Here is a 19,875-nt window from a genome sequence, read left to right on the forward strand (position 1 = left end):
GCGATCGCATACTATGTCCAATGCAGAAAGAGCAGGGGCTGGTAAATTACACATTTACCAGCTCCTTCCCTCATTCTCCATCCGCCTGTGTGTCCGCAGCACTGTGGAGGGATGACAGGGGGCCTGGGCACACAGAGGGGTATTAGATGTGGGCAGCACAGGGAGGGTAATCAGTATAGTGGGACGGAAGGACAATCACAGAATAATGCATTGTATAGGTAGCTGAAAGCCGGCGGGAGGGAGAGGGGGAGAAACCAGCTTTCAGCTGCTGGAGGTAGAGACACAGACACTTTGCATTGTTCTGTAACTGTGCTCCTGTTCTGCCGCACCGATCTCCCTGCTGTCTGAGCCCCCCTGTGTGCCCAGGCCCCCCCCACAGGAGGCCCAGTGGTACCACCCTTTCAGCGGCCCTGAACATGGTACAAGATTCTTTTACTCACACAGAAATAGCTAAGGCAAAATGTAGCCATATGTAACTAAGAACAGTCATTGACGCAAAAACAAAGGAAGAAGATAACAAACCTGTACTATAAAATCATTACAATCTGTACCAAACAGCCATAATATTATGATCACCCAACTAATACGGAGTAGGTCTTTTCCCCAGGTAAGTCACATACATGCCCCCGTCTTCCACATGATGTAAAAGAAAACGTGATTCATCAGACCAAGCCACCTTCTTTCATAGTTCTGTGGTCCAGTTCTGATGCTCACGTGTCCATTGTAGGGGCCTTTGGTTGTGGACACGGGTCAGCATGGGTACCCTGACCGGTCTGCAGCTACACAGCTACACTGAGATGCATTATGTGTTCTGACACCTTTCTATCAGAACTAGAATTAAAGTGGTTGTTAACCCTTACATATACCCAGTGAACTGACAGGCCTCAGGTGTTACACAGGGATTAAACAAATCATCCTACATAGTTTTTCGGTTTATCTACAGCCATCCTTCCCCTACATCCATTCAACGTGCAAAATTTACACATCATCTCTAAGCTCTAAAAGCCAGGGGTGGAGAGCTAAAGTTACATCAGTGAGGAAGGCTCTGGGAGATGATTGGAAGGATGAGACACACCCCTTCACACAGCAGAGCTGAGACTGTCAATTAGCTGAAGATCCCTCCCCTGTAATAATTTTTCTCTTGGTGTCAAGAAAACTTGTCAGAAGTGACTCATGCTTATAGCAGATGAACAAGGCAGCAGATAGAAACAACACTCAGTGCTCTGGATTGAGACAAGTACACTCTATAGAGGGATATGTTTTGGTAACCAGTTGCTTAATGGGCACTTATACCCCCTTCCTGCCCAGGCCAATTTTTAGCGCTGTCACAATTTGAATGAAAACACTGTACTCAAAAATAATTTTTATCTTTTTTTCACACAAACAGAGCTTTATTTTGGTAGTATTTAATCACTCAAAAAAAGCCAGAAAATGTTGAAAAATAAATCATTTTTCATAGTTTGTTATAAAATTTTGCAATCTGGTAATTTTTCTTCTTCACTGATGTGCGCTGATGAGGCTGCACTGATGGGCAGATAGACATTAATGAGGTGGCACTAATGGGCACTTATGAAACGGCACTGGTGGGCACTGATAGAGAGGCACTAATAAGTGGCACTGATGGGCTCTGATAGGCGGCACTAAAGGGTACTAAAAGGCGGCACTGATAGGCAGCACTGATATGCAGCACTGATGGGCACTGGTAGGTGCCACTGATTGGCAGCACTGGTGGGCACTGATTGGCAGCACTAGTGGGCACTAATTAGCAGTACTGATGGGCACTGATAGATGGCACTGGTGAGCAATGTTGGGACTGATGTCCCTGTAACAAAAGCCGGTTTCTCCCCGCTTTCTTCTTTTCTCCTCACGCTAAATGCTGACCGATGTCCCAAGGAAAAAAGCAGATAACCGTCTTCTGTTTACTTCCGTGATCAGCTGTCATTGGCTCACAGCTGATCACGTGGTAAAGGGCCGCTGTCATTGGCCCTTTACCCCCAGTCTGCGATCAGCCGAGTCTGAAGTAATTGACAATCACAGAGGGCTCCACTTACGTGATCTCGGGAGGATGCGCTGTAGCCACCTTTTGGCTATAGCATGGTTATTTCATGTTTGAGGTTTAGAACCACTTAAAGTAATTATTAAGTCAGAAAATTTTTCATCTTAATGCATTTTATGCATTAAGATAAAAAAATAAATCCTTCTGTGTGCAGCAGACACCCCCCTATTACTTACACTTGCCCATTTGATCTACTTTCAACATATCAACTTCCAGAACAACATGTTCACTTGCAGCCTAATATATCCCACTGACTTTTAGATGCCATTGTAATGAAATAATCAATGTTATTTACTTTACCTGTCAGTGGTCATAATGGTATGGCTATTGTGTTTGCTCCTATTTATCATGAGCTGAACGCAAAGATCTATGACTTTTTCTATGTACACAAAAGGCCTATTTCTCTTAAATATTGTTTACAAATCTGTCTAAATCTGTGTTAGTGAGCACTTCTCCTTTGCCGAGATAATCCATCCCCATCACAAGTGTGGCATATCCAGATGCTGATTAGACAGCATGATTATTGCACAGGTGTGCCTTAGACTGGCCATAATAAAAGGCCACTCTAAGACCCCTTTCACACTGGGGCGTTTTTCAGGAGCTTTAGCGTTAAAATAAATGCCAGTAAAGCGCTTGAAAGAAGCCTCATCTGCAATCCCAATGTGAAAGCCCAAGTGCTTTAAGAGCCCTTTCACGTCAGCGCCCGAAAAAACGCTTGTAAAGCGCTGCTTAAACTAGCAGCACTTTACCAGTGTTTTTCGAGCGCTATTGGGGCACTTTTAACCCCTGCTAGTGGCCAAATAAAGGGTTAAAGCGCCCACAAAGCGCTGCTGCCAAAAGCGCTTTTCAGGCGTTTTGCAGACGCTTCCCATTGATTTCAATGGGAAGGCGCGCTTTAGGAGCGGTGTATTCACCGCTTCAAAAGCGCTGCAAAGAAGCTGCTTGCAGGACTTTTTTTGATGCCCTGCCAGCGCAGCGCCTCAGTGTGAAAGCACTCGGGCTTTTACATTGGGATTGCAGTTGCGGCTTCTTTCAGGTGCTTTTTTTTAAAGTTAAAGCGCCTGAAAAACGCCTCAGTGTGAAAGGGATCTCAGTGTGAAAGCCCTTGGGCTTTCACATTGGGATTGCAGATGAGGCTTCTTTCAAGCGCTTTACAGGCGCTTTTTTTAACGCTAAAGCGCCTGAAAAACGCTTGAAAAACGCCCCAGTGTGAAAGGGGTCTTAAATGTGCAGTTAGTCCAAAAATCAGTCAGTATCTGGTGTGACCACCATTTGCCTTATGCAGTGCAGAACACCTTCACATAGAGCTGATCAGGTTGTTGATTGTGGCCTGTGGAATGTTGGTCTATTCCTCTTCAATGGCTGCACGAAGTTGCTGGATGTTGGCAGGAACTGGAACACGCTAGGCACTGTAATTATTTTGGCACCCCCAATTCTAATGGCATCCAAAATGTGCTTAGTGCAGGCTGCTGATCTTTACTCAATGTGGAAACCTCTACTGTGCTCAAAGTGCCATTCTCTGCTCTATTCAATAAAACCAACTTGACTATTCGATGTGGTATGATCCAGGGTAATTAATGTGGTACCTTGTAAGCTATTCTATAGTCATTCACAACTAGACATTATAGGGTATCCCCCACCTTGCACAATAAAGCTCACTTTTATGCAACACCATGTGGCACGTTCTATGCTATTAAGGTAAAATAAAGCCAAATCTTATTTTTTCCGATTTGGAGAGAGCAAGGAATAGAATTAAAACCTGTCACTTTATTGTTTTTCTATCTGTATACAATTGAAGAGATTTCTCTTCACTTCCTGTTATAGAGATACAGTAGGAATTGAGAAGAAATCTCCCCAAAGCTCCCATAAATTTCTATCTCGGTATGCCCACCAGGATAATTAAAGAGGGTGAATCTCCTCACAATTGAAACACCGACACAGGATTAAATAGTGGACGTTGGTTGGGACTTTTAACAAAGCCATGGATGGCCTGGTAAGGTCATGTATTTCAATCCCAGGTCAGCAGGATTAAACATTCCCTACTTTATCTAAAAAATTTTGGCTATGCATAAACTTTATCTGCATCACTTTCCACTCTGCTTAAAGGGGCAACCTCCACACTGATGCCTTCTCTCCACATGGTGTCATTTATGCAAGTAGTACCCTCTATTCTGATAAATTTGGCATGTTCACAATCACCCTTGTTCACACTGTTTTAATGGGCACTTCATAGTCCCCTAATTGAAGGAAATTTCCAGCTCTTCATTTTTGCGAGCACTTCCTAATTGGTGTGAAAACCTCTCCATTAAACAAGCAACTGGCATTTTACTGTAGATTTCCTTTAGAGATAATACAAGAGGACATTTCCTCTGTCAGTGTAGAAGAAGCATTAGTCTTCTGCACAAGCAATGCCCAAAGCAGAGAAGGTCAGGGTCACTTCCCCTTAAACCCAATAATGCTGAAATCATCATTCAAGAGACTTCCGTACAAATATGATCTGTGCTCTCTGTCTGGACCCGGAGCCCAACAGCATACTAACCGGTCATCACTCAGTCAACCAAATCAGGATACAATAATATTGGACGAAATGAAAGAGTAAGATGGATGTATACATATAATTAATTAATATAATAACACAATGGGGACAATTTACTAAAACTGGACAGTTCAAAATCTGGTGCAGCTGTGCATCACAACCAAACAGCTTCCAGTTTTATTTTTTGTCAAAGTTTAAATGATTAAGCTGAAATTGGAAGCCGACTGGCTACCATGCACATCTGCACCGGATTTTTCACTCTTTAAAGCCTTGTACTCACGGTTTGATTGTTGGCAGGGGATTGTCTGTTGACAGACTGTTGTCCTAAATTCTTACCGTTAGTACACTCCTTTAAGCCCCATACACACTATCAGATTTTCTGCTGAGTTTTTCCTTCAGATTTACCAAAACCATATAATAGGAGGTCAAACCTTAGGAGTTTCAATCTGTATGCAATCAGGCAGGCCTTTGCACTACATGGTTTTGGTAAATCTGAAGGAAAAACTCAGCAGAAAAATTGATAGTGTGTATGGGGCTTTACACAATTGTTTTCCAATTTTCGCCCAACAAATGTTGGATGGCAGGCTAGTAAATTTTCAGCGGACAATAGCTCCATGTCTGATTTTTATATGGTCAGTACACAAATCCGTCACACAAAAGTCGAAAGTACAAACACGCATGCTCGGAATCAATGCTCACCAAACATGAAAAATTAGCAGAAGGGTGGTGCTCAAGAGCTGAAATTCCTCGTAGTAGGTCACTATGTTCGTGTTTGTGGCACGACAATTGTGTAACGTTAGTATGTAAGACAAGATCCTGGCACACGCCCTTTTGACAAAAATCAGACGGTCGGTTGGCCAACAATCGTACCGTGTGTACAAGGCTTTAGGCTCGGTTCACACCACCATGACTTAGGATCAGACTTGTGAGAACCTAAGTCGCATGTGAAATCGCATGTTAATCAATAAGAGTTGTCGTAATTAGCACTACTGAAGTCGCTCTGACTTTAGAAAAGGTTTCTGCACTACTTCAAGGAGACTTCTATCCGACTAATGCCCATAGACATTAATGGAAGTCGCCTCATCTATATTGATGTGATCCGACATTACAGGAAGATTACCCAGGCATTCCAAAAAGTCACATCAAAGTAACACTCAAGTTGCCTGACAAAGTTGCATCATAAGTCGCTTGACTTTCAGGTTGCAGTAATGTGAACCAAGCCTTAGTAAATCAACCCCAATCTGTCTATAATTACAGATGGTACAAATTGTTATAGTTACTATAATTCTCTTCTTCTGCCAGATCTTTAAATTGTGGTCCACTAAAAACCCCCTAAGCTGTCACTGCACAGCCTCCCAAAAAACCTCATTTCAGTTCTTTGGAGAAGTCACCAACTGTCGGGATGCATAGTAGACGGCCTTTTCATAGGAACAAAAGTAGATTTCAGCTCCTAAATAGAACAAAAAGCTGCCTTGCAAGAAAACTATGCTGTGGTGATAGTGAGGGTCCATGTAGGCTGCGCAGTGAAGGTATGGCAGGAGCAAGGGTAGATTCATGGGGGAAATGCTGGTGGCAAGGGAGTCAGATAAACTGCTGCCCATAGGTGGGTCATTTTTTTCAATCAGCCCAACAAATGTATCCCCCCCTTCCACACAAGCAAGGTGGATGGAGGAATATTCCCCACTGTCAGAATACAATAGCATAGCGGAAAGGATTCCTCCATCCACCACTCCTCCATTGTTAAAATACACTGAATTAGCAATTGGCTGCAGCCTCTGATTGAATGAAAATATTTCAACATTACCACTCTAACAATCAACTTCTGTGGAGTGGGAACAGCCATAGATTGATCGAAATTTGGGCAGTCCCTGCTGAACCAGGCGACTTTCGATCCATCTATGGCCAGCTTATATGTACAGCTATCATTTAATTACCTTTAGTCCTAGGTGCAAATTTGGACTGACCCATTAACAACCCCCCTTACAGCACTCCTCCCCTTATTACCAACCCATAGTACCATTTATAATTATGTGTAGTGCAACAAGTGACTTCTCCCCATGCAGCAGAGCTTATGCATTGTTTCATGGTTAATTCAAGGCTTTGTTAGTACCAGTAAGTTATTTGTTATCAATGTATCTACCTTTATTTTTTGAAGTCTGATATTAGAACCAAGCTAAAAAAAACCTGCAGGCTAAAAAAAAACAAAAAAAAAAACTGGTCTACATTTCTCTATAATTTTTTTCTTTAGGGCTTATTCGCATCTGCAAGTTCTGGTGCATTGCATTAATGTGCCCTTAATGTTTGTACACAAAAGTCCTGTACTCTTCTTCATAAAGTAAAATCTATGTTGTAATGGTGACCTGTAAAATAAAAAAATGTTTGTCATACCTCTTAATGAGCTTGATTGATTTAAAGGCTTCGTCCATGTCTCCCACAGTGAGGTAGAAGCTGAAGTTAAGCAGGGCATCCCGGGTAGCCTTTTCACAATCCTCCAACCCGATGAAATCTCGTAGAGGTTTCTTTGCCACCATATTGGGGATATCTGGTGTGCCTTCTTCTCCAGGGACAGATTTCTCATCCTCTTCTCCTGACTGTGAATGTATGACATCATAAGCAAACAAATACAAATCTAGTTTATGCAGCTGCAATGAGGAGGAAGGGGCCCCAAACATACAGTGGGGGAAATATTTGATCCCCTGCAGATTTTGTAAGTTTTCCCACTTACGAAGAAATTAAGGGTTTATAATTGCATTTTAAATGATAGAGAAAGAATATCAAACATCCAGAAACATCCAAAAATTCAGAAAAACACATGATACAAATGTTATAAATTGAGTTGCAGTTCAGTGAGTAAAATAAATATTTGATCCCCAAGCAAAACATGACTTAGTACTTGGTGGAGAAACCCTTGTTGGCAAGGAGAGGTAAGAAGTTTCTTGTAGTTGGTTACCAGGTTTGCACACTTCTCAGGAGGGATTTTGGTCCACTCTTTTTTACAGATCTTCTCTAAGTTTAAGCTCCCTCAATAAGTTTACTATAGTTCTATATTTCCTCCTATATTTCTATATAAGAGTCCTGCTCCTGAAGAAGGCAGTCATGTCATGTACAGTCATGCCAATGAATGTCTAGATGATTCAGAGAAGAATTGGGAGAAAGTGCTGTGGTCATGAGACCAAAATTTAGCTCTTTGGCATTAACTCGACAAGTCATGTTTGGAGGAAGAAAAATGCTGACTATAACCCTAAGAACACCATCCCTAAAGTCAAGCACGGAGGTGGAAAGATGATGCTTTGGGGCTGTTTCTCTGTTAAAGGTACAGGCTGATTTTGTCGCATTAATGGGCCAATGGACAGGGCCATGTATTGTAAAATCTTGGATGAGAACTTTCTTCCCTCAGCCAGAGCACTTAAGATGGGTCTTTGATGGGTCTTCCAACATGATAATGACCTAAAACATACGGCCAAGGCAACAAAGGAGTGGCTCAAGAAGAAGCAAGAATGTAAGTAACCCCTGCTATTGCTTTCAGCCAAGGAAGCTGCCAACTTTGCCTCTGTTTAATTGACAACTGCCATGATGCTGCACATGTGATCAGTTTAGACACCAGCCATTGGATGGTTTGACAGTTTTTAATTGAAAAACAAACTTTATTGAAAAAAACAAAGAAAAAACAAAAAGAAGGAAACAGAGAAGATAACATACATAGTAAGCATACATAAGGTACATCAGGTAATAAGGGCCAACCTGGCCAAGGCAGTGTTGCATACATGAGTGCTTTGGGATAGTTGCGCTGCATAGGGTGTAGATACCTATGATGGGTAGCATCATTGTAAGACCAATCCGTGTCAACCGGGGAAGGGGCAGGAGGCGGAGAGAGAAAGAGAAAAAAAAGGAGGAGAGGGAGGGGGACACAATAAAAGCAGGCCCATGGGGTGGAGGAAGCACAGAAAGGGAGAAACAGAGGGGGGAAGGGGGCAAGGGATCAATACAACAGCATATCAAGTACATGTCTCCCCATCCCCCAACCATCTGCCCCATATCTGCTCGTATTTAAGTGGGCACCCTCTATGCGTATATATTAATTTCTTATACGGGAGGGTATCGTTAACCTCTTTCTTCCAGCATTGGACCGTGGGGGGGAGGGCCTGCATCCAGCCGCGAGCAATCACTTTTCTCGCCAGGAACAGTGTTTCATGTAAAAAGGTACGAAGGGACTTGTCAGCATCAAATTCTGGCAAGAGACCAAGTAAGCACAGCTTCGGGTCGAGGCTAACAGGAGAGCCCATCTGGTCATGGAGAAAGCGAATTACCTGTATCCAGTATGTTTGTATAACCGGGCAGGACCATATGAGGTGATAGAAGGAGGCTGGAGTGTGGTCGCATAAGCGGCATCCCGGATTATACGTGGGTTTGAACCGTGCTATCTTTTGGGGGGTCAGATATGTCCTATGTACGATGTACAGCTGTGTGAGGCGGTCTGAAAGTCTGGGGGATACTCTCTTCACATCCCCCAATACATCATCCCACTCCTCGTCCTCAATTAGTCCAACATCCACCTCCCATCCGGCCTTGGCGGCGTAAGCCAATGCCACGGAACCCGGGAGACGGATGGCGGAGTAGAGGGCAGAGATCAACCTGGTTGGCTCAGCCCCTGTGATTATATCTACTATAGGAGGGACTGTCAGAGGGGGGTTGGAGCCGGCAAACTGAGTCTGTAGCGCATGTCGGAGCTGTAAATATCGGAAGAAGAGATGGTTAGGGAGTGCGAATTCTTCCTTTAGCATTTGAAAGGATTTAAGCCCAGTGCTAGTCATAACTTGGTGCATGTACAATATCCCATACCGCGTCCAAGCTGCGGGGTCTGGAACGGACAGCAGTTCGGGCAAGTGAGTGTTGAACCAGAGAGGAGTATAAGAATGAACCTGTGGGGTCCCAAGTTTGTTTAGGGCCGTCCGCCATATCCTCCGGTGATGCGTCAACATGTCTACTTTTGGATAGGGGGAACGTTTTGACAGTGGAGCCCTAAGGACTGACTGAAGTGGGGTGTGGGCAGGGTCTTCAGGGCGTTTACAAAGTAATGTCTGGTATCTTGGTAGCTCGCTCTTGTCAAAATGATAAAAATGGGACAATTGGGAGGCCAGGTAGTAATCCTGGAAATCAGGAAGGGCAGCCCCTCCCATTGTCACTGGATTCTTCAGAAGTCTCCAAGACAATTTGTGTCTGCTGTGGCCCCATATAAATGAATTGAGAATTGATTCAATCGTCTTGAAAAAATTTTGTGGTATATACAGGGGTGCATGCCACACCAAATAAAGTATCTTGGGCAGAAGTATCATTTTGACCAGATTGATGCGTCCCATAACGCCCAGAGGTAGTCTGGCCCAGGTTTGTGTCTTGGTTTTGATCAGGGCGTAAAGGGGTTCAATGTTTAGGGGTACATAGTCTGTCAGCGATCTAGTGACCTGCACTCCTAAATACTTGAGCGCGGAAACCCTAGGGAGATCTAGAGGAGGGGACGTGGGTACAGGGGGGAAATGATCAAGCGGAAGGATCTGGGATTTGGACCAGTTAATGCTCAGACCCGAATGACTACCGATACAGTCTATGGTGTGGAGGGCTGCAAGAAGGGAGGGACCCGAGTCGGCTAAGTATAGGAGTGTATCATCGGCATACATCCCGATCTTTTCCTCCAGATTTCCTATCTTAAGGCCACGAATTCTGGCGTCTGCCCGAACCATAATAGCCAGTGGCTCCACAGCCAACGCATACAACATGGGGGAAAGGGGGCAGCCTTGTCGGGTCCCTCTCTCCAGCGGGAACTGCTCAGAGAGCCAGCCGTTCACAAACACCTTGGCCCTCGGGGATTGATACAGGAGTTGGACCCAGCGGATAAAGTTGGGGCCAAGTCCAAATCCCATGAGGCATTCCCACAGGTAGTTCCACTCCACGGAGTCGAAGGCCTTGGCAGCATCCAAAGCCACCACGACCCGCGAGCCGACTTCATCATGGGATCCCTGGATGTTCATAAGTAAGCGGCGGATATTCATGGCGGTGTTTTTTCCTGGCATAAAGCCAGTCTGGTCAGGGTGGATCAGTGAGAGGATAACCTGATTAAGGCGGGAGGCAAGAATCTTAGCCAGTATTTTAATGTCAACCTGTAGTAGAGAGATAGGTCTATATGATTCCGGATAGTGTGGGTCCTTCCCTGGCTTGGGAATCACAACTATTTGTGCGTCCCTCATGGAGGGGGGTAGGATTCCCGTGTCAAATATGGACTCATATAAGTCATGGAGTTTAGGGGTCAAAATTTCAGAGTAGGTGGCATAAAATTCTAGCGGCAGACCGTCCAGTCCTGGTGCTTTAGAAGTGGCCAGAGAGGAAATTGCCTCGGAAATATCCTCCTCAGTAATGGGGGCCTCTAAAGGTCACGTTGGGCGTCTGTCAGTTTGGGAAATGTAATTCTCGCCAGGTAGTCTCTGGTGTCTTGGGGAGTATGAGTGACCCGAGTGGCATAGAGTGCTCGATAAAATCTCGCAAACTCCTCCGCCACCTGTTGTGGATCCGTAATACCATTCCCCTGGGTGTCCAGCAGCGACACCACGACCGGGGGACGGGAATCTAAGTGAGCGAGGTAAGCGAGTAGTCTGCCCGATCTTTCTCCATATTCAAATACCCTTTGCCTACAGAAAAAGATGCGCTGCTTGGCCTGTTCCGTATGTAGTTGGGAGACCTGTCGTAGCTGGAGCTTAAGATTAGTGGCTGCGTCAGGCGAGGGGTCTCGATAAAACTCCTCCTCCAATCTCTGTAGGTGTTCCGTAGCCTGTTGGACAACAAGTTTGGACGACCGCTTCAGTCTGTTAATGCGCGTGGAGAGCAGGGAGCGGGCGTAAAGCTTAAATGCGTCCCACACCATGACGTAAGTAGTGGAGTCCCCGTTAACCGCAAAATAGTGCTGCAACTCCGTAGAGATGTCCCCCTGCTCCTGCAGGGCGGCCAGCCAAAATGGGTTCAGCCGCCAAGCAGGAGAGGGAGAGGCCCCCAGGAGCCGCATCGTAATCCAGTAGGGGGCGTGATCCGAGAGGATTCTCGGAGCGAAGCCCACATCTTCCAGTCTGGGTGTCAGAGTCTGTGAAATGAGAATGAAGTCGATTCGGGACATTGTGTTATGGCTGGCTGAGAAGCACGAGTATGCTTTGGCATGGGGATGCTTGTGGCGCCATGTATCCACAAGAGCAAAGTCGGTCAATATACGGTGTAGTCTGGTATGGGCTGGAGGGTCACCAAGGGAGTCCGGGGTGCCCATGCGGTCCAGAGCGGGAATGAGGGTCATATTAAAGTCCCCCAACCACACTGCCGGCACCGAGGGGTAGTGTGCCATAAATGCAAGGCCCTCCTTAAGTACAACTGAGTTATAGGGAGGGGGGACATAGCAGGCTATTATCAAAATAGGGGATCCATTAATGGTGGCATGCAGGAATACATATCTGCCCTGCCGGTCCGTCTGGAGCAGCACTAGATTAAACGGCACCCTTTTAGCAATTAGGACCGAAACCCCCCTGGAGTATGAGGTGTGGGTAGCATGGTACGCCCAACCTATCCACGGCTTCTTAAGAGAGGACTGGAGATGGCCAGTAACATGGGTCTCAACAAGCGCGATAATGTCAGCACGCTGAGACTTAAGGAATGTCAGGGCGGCAGTGCGTTTTATCTTGTTCCGCATGCCTCTGACATTCCACGTAAGGAACTTTAAGGAGCTCATGGTGGGTGCAGGGCGTAAACAATAAACCATAGACGGGCCAGAATCAGCAGGGCAGCCATGGCCAATTTAGTGCGCACAGAACACAATAGCAACCACTTCCAAAAATGCTGGTATGACTTTAACACAGTACCTTTAGTAGAAACAAACGTTAGCAAACATAGTGGTACAAAAAAAATAAAAACCACAACATCCCACCCCCCACCCAGTCCAGTGCCACCCCAACACGGCTTGGACATCATACCCCAAAACTGGGTACCAACAGGGGACATCCAACGCTTAGAACCCATTGGAGGCAAGGAACTTATTTGCAGAGGAGCATAGATACCCAAGGTAACAAAAAGAAAAACAAAGGGGGATAAAAAAAAATTAGATAAATGGGGGAGGGAGAAGTACACAAAAATCCTAAAAATCCTAGGGGGGCGACTTCTTCTCTGGAAGGTGCATGGGGAGCAGGGGCCACAAAGGTGTGATACCATCATGGCCGAGCAGGGGGGAGCTCCGCCCGCCATAGGGATGATGAATAAAGTACAGTAGAATAGTCCTGGATGTCGTATAATCTTCGGTCTTCCCCAGGTGCTCCTCAGGCACAGGGGAGGTAGGGATCTCAGATCAGCGGAACACCGAGAGAGAATAGGCATGCTGTGAGATCCAGTACGAGATGAAAAGAAAGTCTTCCCGGGATAGTCCCCTGGCCCTGCAACGGGCGTCGATTAATAGTGTGCAGATCGCGACGACTCAATCATCAAAGTAGCAGGAGGAGATATCGTGGGGACCCACGGGAGCAAGAAAAGAAAGGGAAAGCATCCACAGTGCATATGTAGGGTGAGATGTTCAGTCTCGGCGTTCTCTCTGGTCAATCCAGGTGGATGCCGAGGCAGGGTCTTCAAAAAAGTGGGTTCGGCCCTCGGATTCCACGCGAAGCTTCGCAGGATACAGCATTGCATATTTAAGGTGTAGGACCCGAAGGCGTCGCTTAACATCCTGGAACCTGGATCGCTGCCGTTGCACCTCGCTGGAAAAGTCTGGGAATACCGCCACATGAGTATTGGTATGGGGGATATTGCCCCTCTCTCTAGTCAGGCGGAGAATTTTGTCACGGTCTCTGAAGTTAAGAAATTTCGCAATCAGAGTACGCGGTGGGGCCCCCTGGGGAGGGGGACGGGCCGGAATTCGATGAGCTCTCTCCACAGCGAACATCACCGAAAATGCCTCTCTTCCGAAGGTGGAGGTCAGAAGACTTTCAAGGAAACCCGCCGGATCATTGCCCTCAGCTGTCTCAGGGAGGCCGATGAAGCGGAGATTACATCTTCGGAGACGGTTTTCCATGTCGTCCTGTTTCGCGCAAAGCTGTTGCAGCTGACGGCGTACCTCGTCAGTGGTGTGCTGCAGGGGGTGTATGATGTCTTCAGCTCTACTGATGCGGGTCTCCGTCTCCGCCACACGATCCCGGAGGGTAGAGAGGTCTTGCCGGATGAGAGACACATCAATTTTGACCTCCTCAATTTTGGAGGTGAGCGTGCTCTGACAGAGGGCTATAGCGTCCAGGACTTGGGTGGTGGCCGACGTGGAGTGGTCTGCGTCAGAGGGAGCACTAGCTCCATCTTTGGCTCGGTGATCCTCCTCATGGCGGCGGTATCTGACAAGCTTGTCAGCGGTCTCGTTAGACTTTTTCGGTGGGGACATGGTGCAGGATGGTCCGGGGTGTTCCAAAATGGCCGCTATATATTAGGCCAGCTTCTCAATCTCCCCTCTCGTAACAATCGCCAAGTGCTGCAGGCGTGGTTTGCGGATGGGGGCTTGGTGCCTGCAAGGGTCAGTGGCTGCTGCAGAGGAGAAGCGGGCACAGAAAGGGGAGGTGGGCGCAGAGTACTCTGCAAGGGCCTGCGGTGGGTGTAGCAATATGGCCACTTCTCCAGGGCCCAGGCCGGCCCCGCAGGCTATCTAACCAGCTATTGCAGGATAGAGGGGCACTTCACAGATGGCAAGGGGCGGTTTGGCAGCCACAGGGAGGCGGATGGAGGGATAAAAACAGTTAGAGAGGGCTGTAAGGGCTACCGCGGGTGGAGCAAGATGGCCGCCGGCTCGGGGACCAGGCCGGCGCCGCGGACTATCCGACTGGCTGCTACCGGCGTGACAGGCACCACACCCGCGGCCGAGAGCGATCCGGTAGCCGTGGGTGTTGCGGGGCAGATTCGGAGAGGCTCGGAGGGCCGCGGAGGGCAGAGAAAGCCGCCGCCGGGTGGAGCAAGATGGCCGCCGACTAGGCCGAAGCCGCGGTCTGTCCTACAGGCTGCCCCCGGGAATATCCAGCTTACCGGAGCGGCGCCGCGCGGCCTCCAAAACGGGCAGATGGCTCCAGGGGAAGAGCAAGAGGTAAGGCAGGGTCCTCCAGGTAGTATGTAGAAGAAGGATGATGCAGGATGGTTAGAACAGGAGTATGGACGAGCGGAACACTCACTGCAGGCGTCCTACTCCATTGCACTCCAGGCCACGCCCCCGATGGTTTGACAGTTTAATTGAGAGCACAACCAATTGGAATGTTACATTTCCAGAATGTGCCGGAAATTAAACAGTTTTATGGATGGGTTTACTTCCGCTTTAAGCTCATGGAGTGGCCTATTCAGTCTCCAGATCTTAGTCCTATAGAAAATGTATTATTATTATTAAAATTATATTGGAAGTTGGGGATTAAATACTTATTTTACTCAATGAACTGTCTGCAACTTAGTTTATAGCATATGTTTTATGTGTTTTTTTTTTCTGGATTATTGGTTGATAGTCTGTCTCTATCATTTACAATACACATATGATAAAAAAAATTATAGATCCTTCATTTCTTAAAAAGGGGTACACTTAAAAAAAAAATCTGCAGGGGATCAAATAATTATTTTCCCCACTGCAAATCAGATATTAGTTAAAGTGAACTTAGTTAGCCTATTCCTAACCAAGCTTAACCCTGCCCCCCCCCCCCCCAACACCTCTCTAAACCCTATGTTATCCACCTCTTGAATGGAAGATGTAAATACTTAACTATTCTGGGAGTGATCTGGTCTAGTTTCATGATCTTCCCGGTGGCCGGCTTTAGTGAAAAGGAAAGATAGCTGACAATGGCTGCAGAACCTGGGCGATGATGCCACTCATGGGCTTACTATGGGGCATCCATTGTTGGCTGCCCCTCCTCTGCATTGAGCTGCCGCTGCCGCTGACCGCTGATCATGTGTCTGTGCTCTGAGAATAGGGAAGTATAGACATCTTCCTTTCACAGGGTAGATAGAATAGGGTTTAAAGCAGGGTGGAGCAAATTTAAGCTTAGTTAGGAATCGACTGGACTTACATTTTACACTTTAAAGCATATCTGTACTACAGCAATAAACCTAAAGTGGATGGTAGGGGTGATAGACAAAATAATTAGTTTTTTCAATGATGGAAATGTTTGTGTAATAGGGAAATAACATGTTCAAGGGATACTCTAGCTCTAGGCCTTTGTGCCTCCAGGTTGTTTGTCTCATAAACTGGCATCTAGTAATGTTACATTTAACTGGACTTATTCCCTATTCATCCAAGCTGCTTCCTCGGTTCGGGAGAATCTCTAACATGTCCAAACATATAACAGCAAAAGGATAAAGCACCTGAAAGGCTACTTACTTACATTTATTTTGGACATAAAAATGTAACAATTTATTGTGTGTGCCCGCTTACCCGCTAAGGGACGTCCCCTGCACCCTACCAACCCACCAGCAATGCGCCACCTTACCCAAACATGCTCCCACTACTAAGTGCCCGCTTACACAGAAGAGAGTTTTTACCTGACAGCTTGGAGAGATCCCTTACATACACATGAGCACCTCTGTGCCAGTCACAGAACTACTCCCTTAGCACCCATTGCCCCTACTCACAGACCCAATAGCCACAAGCGTGGAGGATAACCATCTATGGCTGGATCTAGCAGATAGACAGAGGGGTTTGGCACGCACATTTTAGTGAAGATCCCGTCAATGTAGACATGAATGAACTCCTATGGGAGTGACATCATATTGGCCCAGCCAATGAAAATGATACCCAGACGCCACCAGACTGAAGATGTCCCTGGCTAGTAGGGGCGCTCCAGGATATAAATGGAAAGCATAGTTCCACTTTAAGGAGATGGCGGTACCTGTGCAGCTACAAATCCTGGGATATGTTACGAACACTCAGCGCTGAGAAAGCAACTTAGATGAGTAGGGAAATGTCTTCAAAATTACAGAAAAGACAGTGGAGAGCCCATTTGAATTGTTGTGTTGTGAAAACATGAGTTACTACAAAGCATGTATCGCATTGCCATTTTAAATGGCACCCAAATGCACCTGCGTTGCAGTGCATCACAATGCATGGTAATGCATCACCATGTGTTGCAGAGTGCTTTGTCAAAAGAAAAATGCAGGTCCGATTTTATCTGTACTGCGGTTGCATTGGCAACCCATTCATATGCAGTGTGCGTTATTGTGTGCTCATTAATGTAACGCAGCAGATAAAGCTGAATTACCTTAAAGCAGCAATAAACCCCAAAAGCAAACATTATTTTGCAGCTTTACAATTCTTAGATTTAATGGCTGTATTTGTTTTCTTTTTAGGCTTTCCTTCCACAAGCTGTCTTGCAAATGTAGCAGTTAGAGAGTTGAGACAAACCATCTACCACTGACAGGTGTGCTTACAATGAAATAAAACTGCTGTAACTGCTTATAAAATGCTAGCTAGAGTTTGGCTTCAATTTGTTAGTACACCTAATACTCCTCTTCCCCCAAGATTAACAATGCTGCTGTTCAAAGGTGCCCTTGTGCCCCCTTGATCCAGAGTGGAGGCCTTCTAATACAGGAGGTGTGGCACTGACCAGATCAGCAGGTGAATACAGAGGAGAAAAAGCATAAAAGAGAAAACAAATGCAGCCACCACATTTGATAGGCTGCAAAATATTGACAAAATATGACCTGACAGCACTTTTGGGTGGACTGGCCCTTTCATTCAAGAAAATAAAACTATTGCTGTCAATGATCAACTAAAAATAGCGACAAAGGTTTGCGGAAATTAAATTTTTTATACTTACGACAGGCTGATATACACAGCCCCTCCGAAACAACAACTGAAGGCAAATGATGAAAAGACAAACATAAAATGAACACAAAGCAAATAATAACATAAATCAAAAACAAAAACAAAAAAATGCTGATGAAAAACAAAAAGGTTTTTAAAAATAAAATGCATGCATAGTAAATGAAACTCATACTTGCACATTAAAGACAATAAAAAACAGTATTTATTGGTTACTGACAGCACAAAGCACATTAACCTCCCTGGCGGTATGATTAGTTCTGGTTTTAGGAGCTGAAAGCGGTACAATTATTTTGCATAGAAATTTGGCGTTTTATATTGTAGTCCTGTACTTCTTAGGGATAACTGTATTAAATCTGTTCAAAGCAGAGTCTAGCAGACATCCCGGGTATGATAAAGTTTATAATATAATAAATACTAATAAAAATTATTCAATAATGTAATCAAATCCAAAAACACAGAAATTTGCTCATTTGCAGAATTGTCGCTGTCATTAGATTTAGTGTTTGATGACGACATTCCCCACAAATCGCTATCACTCAATTCTGCAAGTGATTATAATTTATTATCGCTGTTTTCTAGTTGGTCTAAAATCACTTTTGACATAAAGGGACAGTTTTTGGTTGCTATGGACAATCTCCAAATTCCAGGCAGAAAAAACTGTATTTATAATATAAAAGTGCATGCAGGGCACTGCACAGACCACTAGGGACAAAGGGGGTGTGTAATTTTTTTTATACAGTACTGTAATCTGTAAGATTACAGTACTGTGTGTGTTTTGTGTGTGTTTTGTGTGTTATGAATTTTTTGAATTTGGCGCCGATCTCTGTTCCCGTGCGTCGTAATGTCGCAGGGAACGGAGATCGGCGGCATCCGGGCACTGTGTGAATCGAGCGGAGGACAGCTCGATCACACAGCGTGGAGGACATCGCTGGATCCAGGGGACAAGGTAAGTAACCTCTCCCTGTATCCAGTGATGCGATCCTGAATCTGGCTCGGGGTTACCGCTCGTGGAACTAAAATCCCAACCAGAGTCAGACTCGGGATCACCGCCAGGGAGGTTAATAACAACATGCATACCATATGGTTGGGTTGATTTACTAAAGGAGTGGAAGCTGTTCACTTTGCAAAATGAGTGATAGAAAATAGGGTGGACCTCTGTTTACTTTGAATCATCCTTTTACTAAGCTTAGTTAACATTCAGTTTGCTAAGGGAACTGTCTTATTTCCTTAAAGTACACCTTTTGGAGCATGTTACACTTTACACCTATATTTAGGGTGTAACATGTAACGAGCTCCAGCACGTCCTCATCTCCCCCCATCCTGTGACAGCGGGTGGGGGATCCTCTCCCTGTCCCCACGGTCACATTTTAAGTGGCTGTGCTGTGCTCCACTCACACAGCCGTATCATTCATTCCCAGGCAACCGTGAAGGAGAGAACTACAAGTCCCATCTTCCTCCACGGCAGACGGCTTGTAGTTTTCACTGAGAAGCACCTTTGTAGTATATTCACAAGCCCTGCAGCTTTCAAGCTAACAGCCCATACAGTGGTATAGGCTAAAAACTGTAGGGCTTGTCTGCAGGAGCCTGGAATTTCACCCGTGTTTCACTGATCACGGGTGCAATGCTTTGCAGGCTCCTGCAGGAACAAAATAATGAATGCAGGTTTTTTTTACTGCAAAAATGTGTGCATTTATTATTTTTTCCCCAAAAGTTGAATTCAACGCGTTTCAGGCAGGGGTGTTAAAGCCAATATCATCGCAGGCCACATCAGCATTATGGTTGCCCTCAAGGGACCGGTTGTATCTGTAAGACTAGATGTGTACAGCACTCAACTCCTGATTACTGTATTTATTGGCATATAGCACTCATTTTTTCACCATGAAAATTGGGTGCAAATAGTGTGTGCGTGTTATACGCCAATACAAACATTTTAGTTTTTTCCTGAAACTTCCCTCTTAAAATCAATGTGCGTGTTATACACCTGTGCATGTTATATGCCGATAAATACGGTATATCAGACACCATCAAAAGTCAATAGCCCCCCACCCTCCCTTACATCAGAGTGCACACCCCCCCCCTAGGCGGGCTGGATTAGACCTGCGGGCCTTGTGTTTGACAAATGTGCTTTAAGGCTTTGTTTATACCCATCTACATGGCAAAAGCTTGTAGAAAAGTGTACACAAAGCATTGCACTTTTTTTTTTTTTGAGATTTAAGTCTATGCACTGCAGCAGTGATACAAGTTGTGCTTTCAAAAAATGCAGACACACCCCACCTCAACACAGTGTTATGGAGTTAACAAGGCACATAGAAAGCAATTGAGGCTGCATTGATCTATGCAGGTGAATGCAGGTCATTGGGTATGGTGTGGATGAACGTTTAGTAACTCACCCCATTGCATTAGACAAGGTTCAGGAAACTTAATGTATTGATTAAATAA

At 45.5% G+C, this 19,875-nt stretch overlaps 1 protein-coding gene across 1 annotated transcript in view; it reads right to left on the reverse strand.

The window, feature by feature from the left end:
• IFT140 (intraflagellar transport 140) overlaps positions 1–19,875 on the reverse strand; it is a 275,713-nt gene that overhangs the window by 108,089 nt on the left and 147,749 nt on the right. Inside the window, exon 18 of the mRNA XM_077449176.1 lies at positions 6,981–7,183. Within this exon, the coding sequence (XP_077305302.1) occupies positions 6,981–7,183 (203 nt within the window). The remainder of the gene's footprint in view (positions 1–6,980; positions 7,184–19,875) is intronic.

This window comes from Lithobates pipiens, unplaced genomic scaffold (assembly GCF_037356315.1).
Source record: "Lithobates pipiens isolate NorthernLeopardFrog02 unplaced genomic scaffold, aLitPip1_a1.2 Scaffold_22, whole genome shotgun sequence".
NCBI classification, from domain to species: domain Eukaryota; kingdom Metazoa; phylum Chordata; class Amphibia; order Anura; family Ranidae; genus Lithobates; species Lithobates pipiens.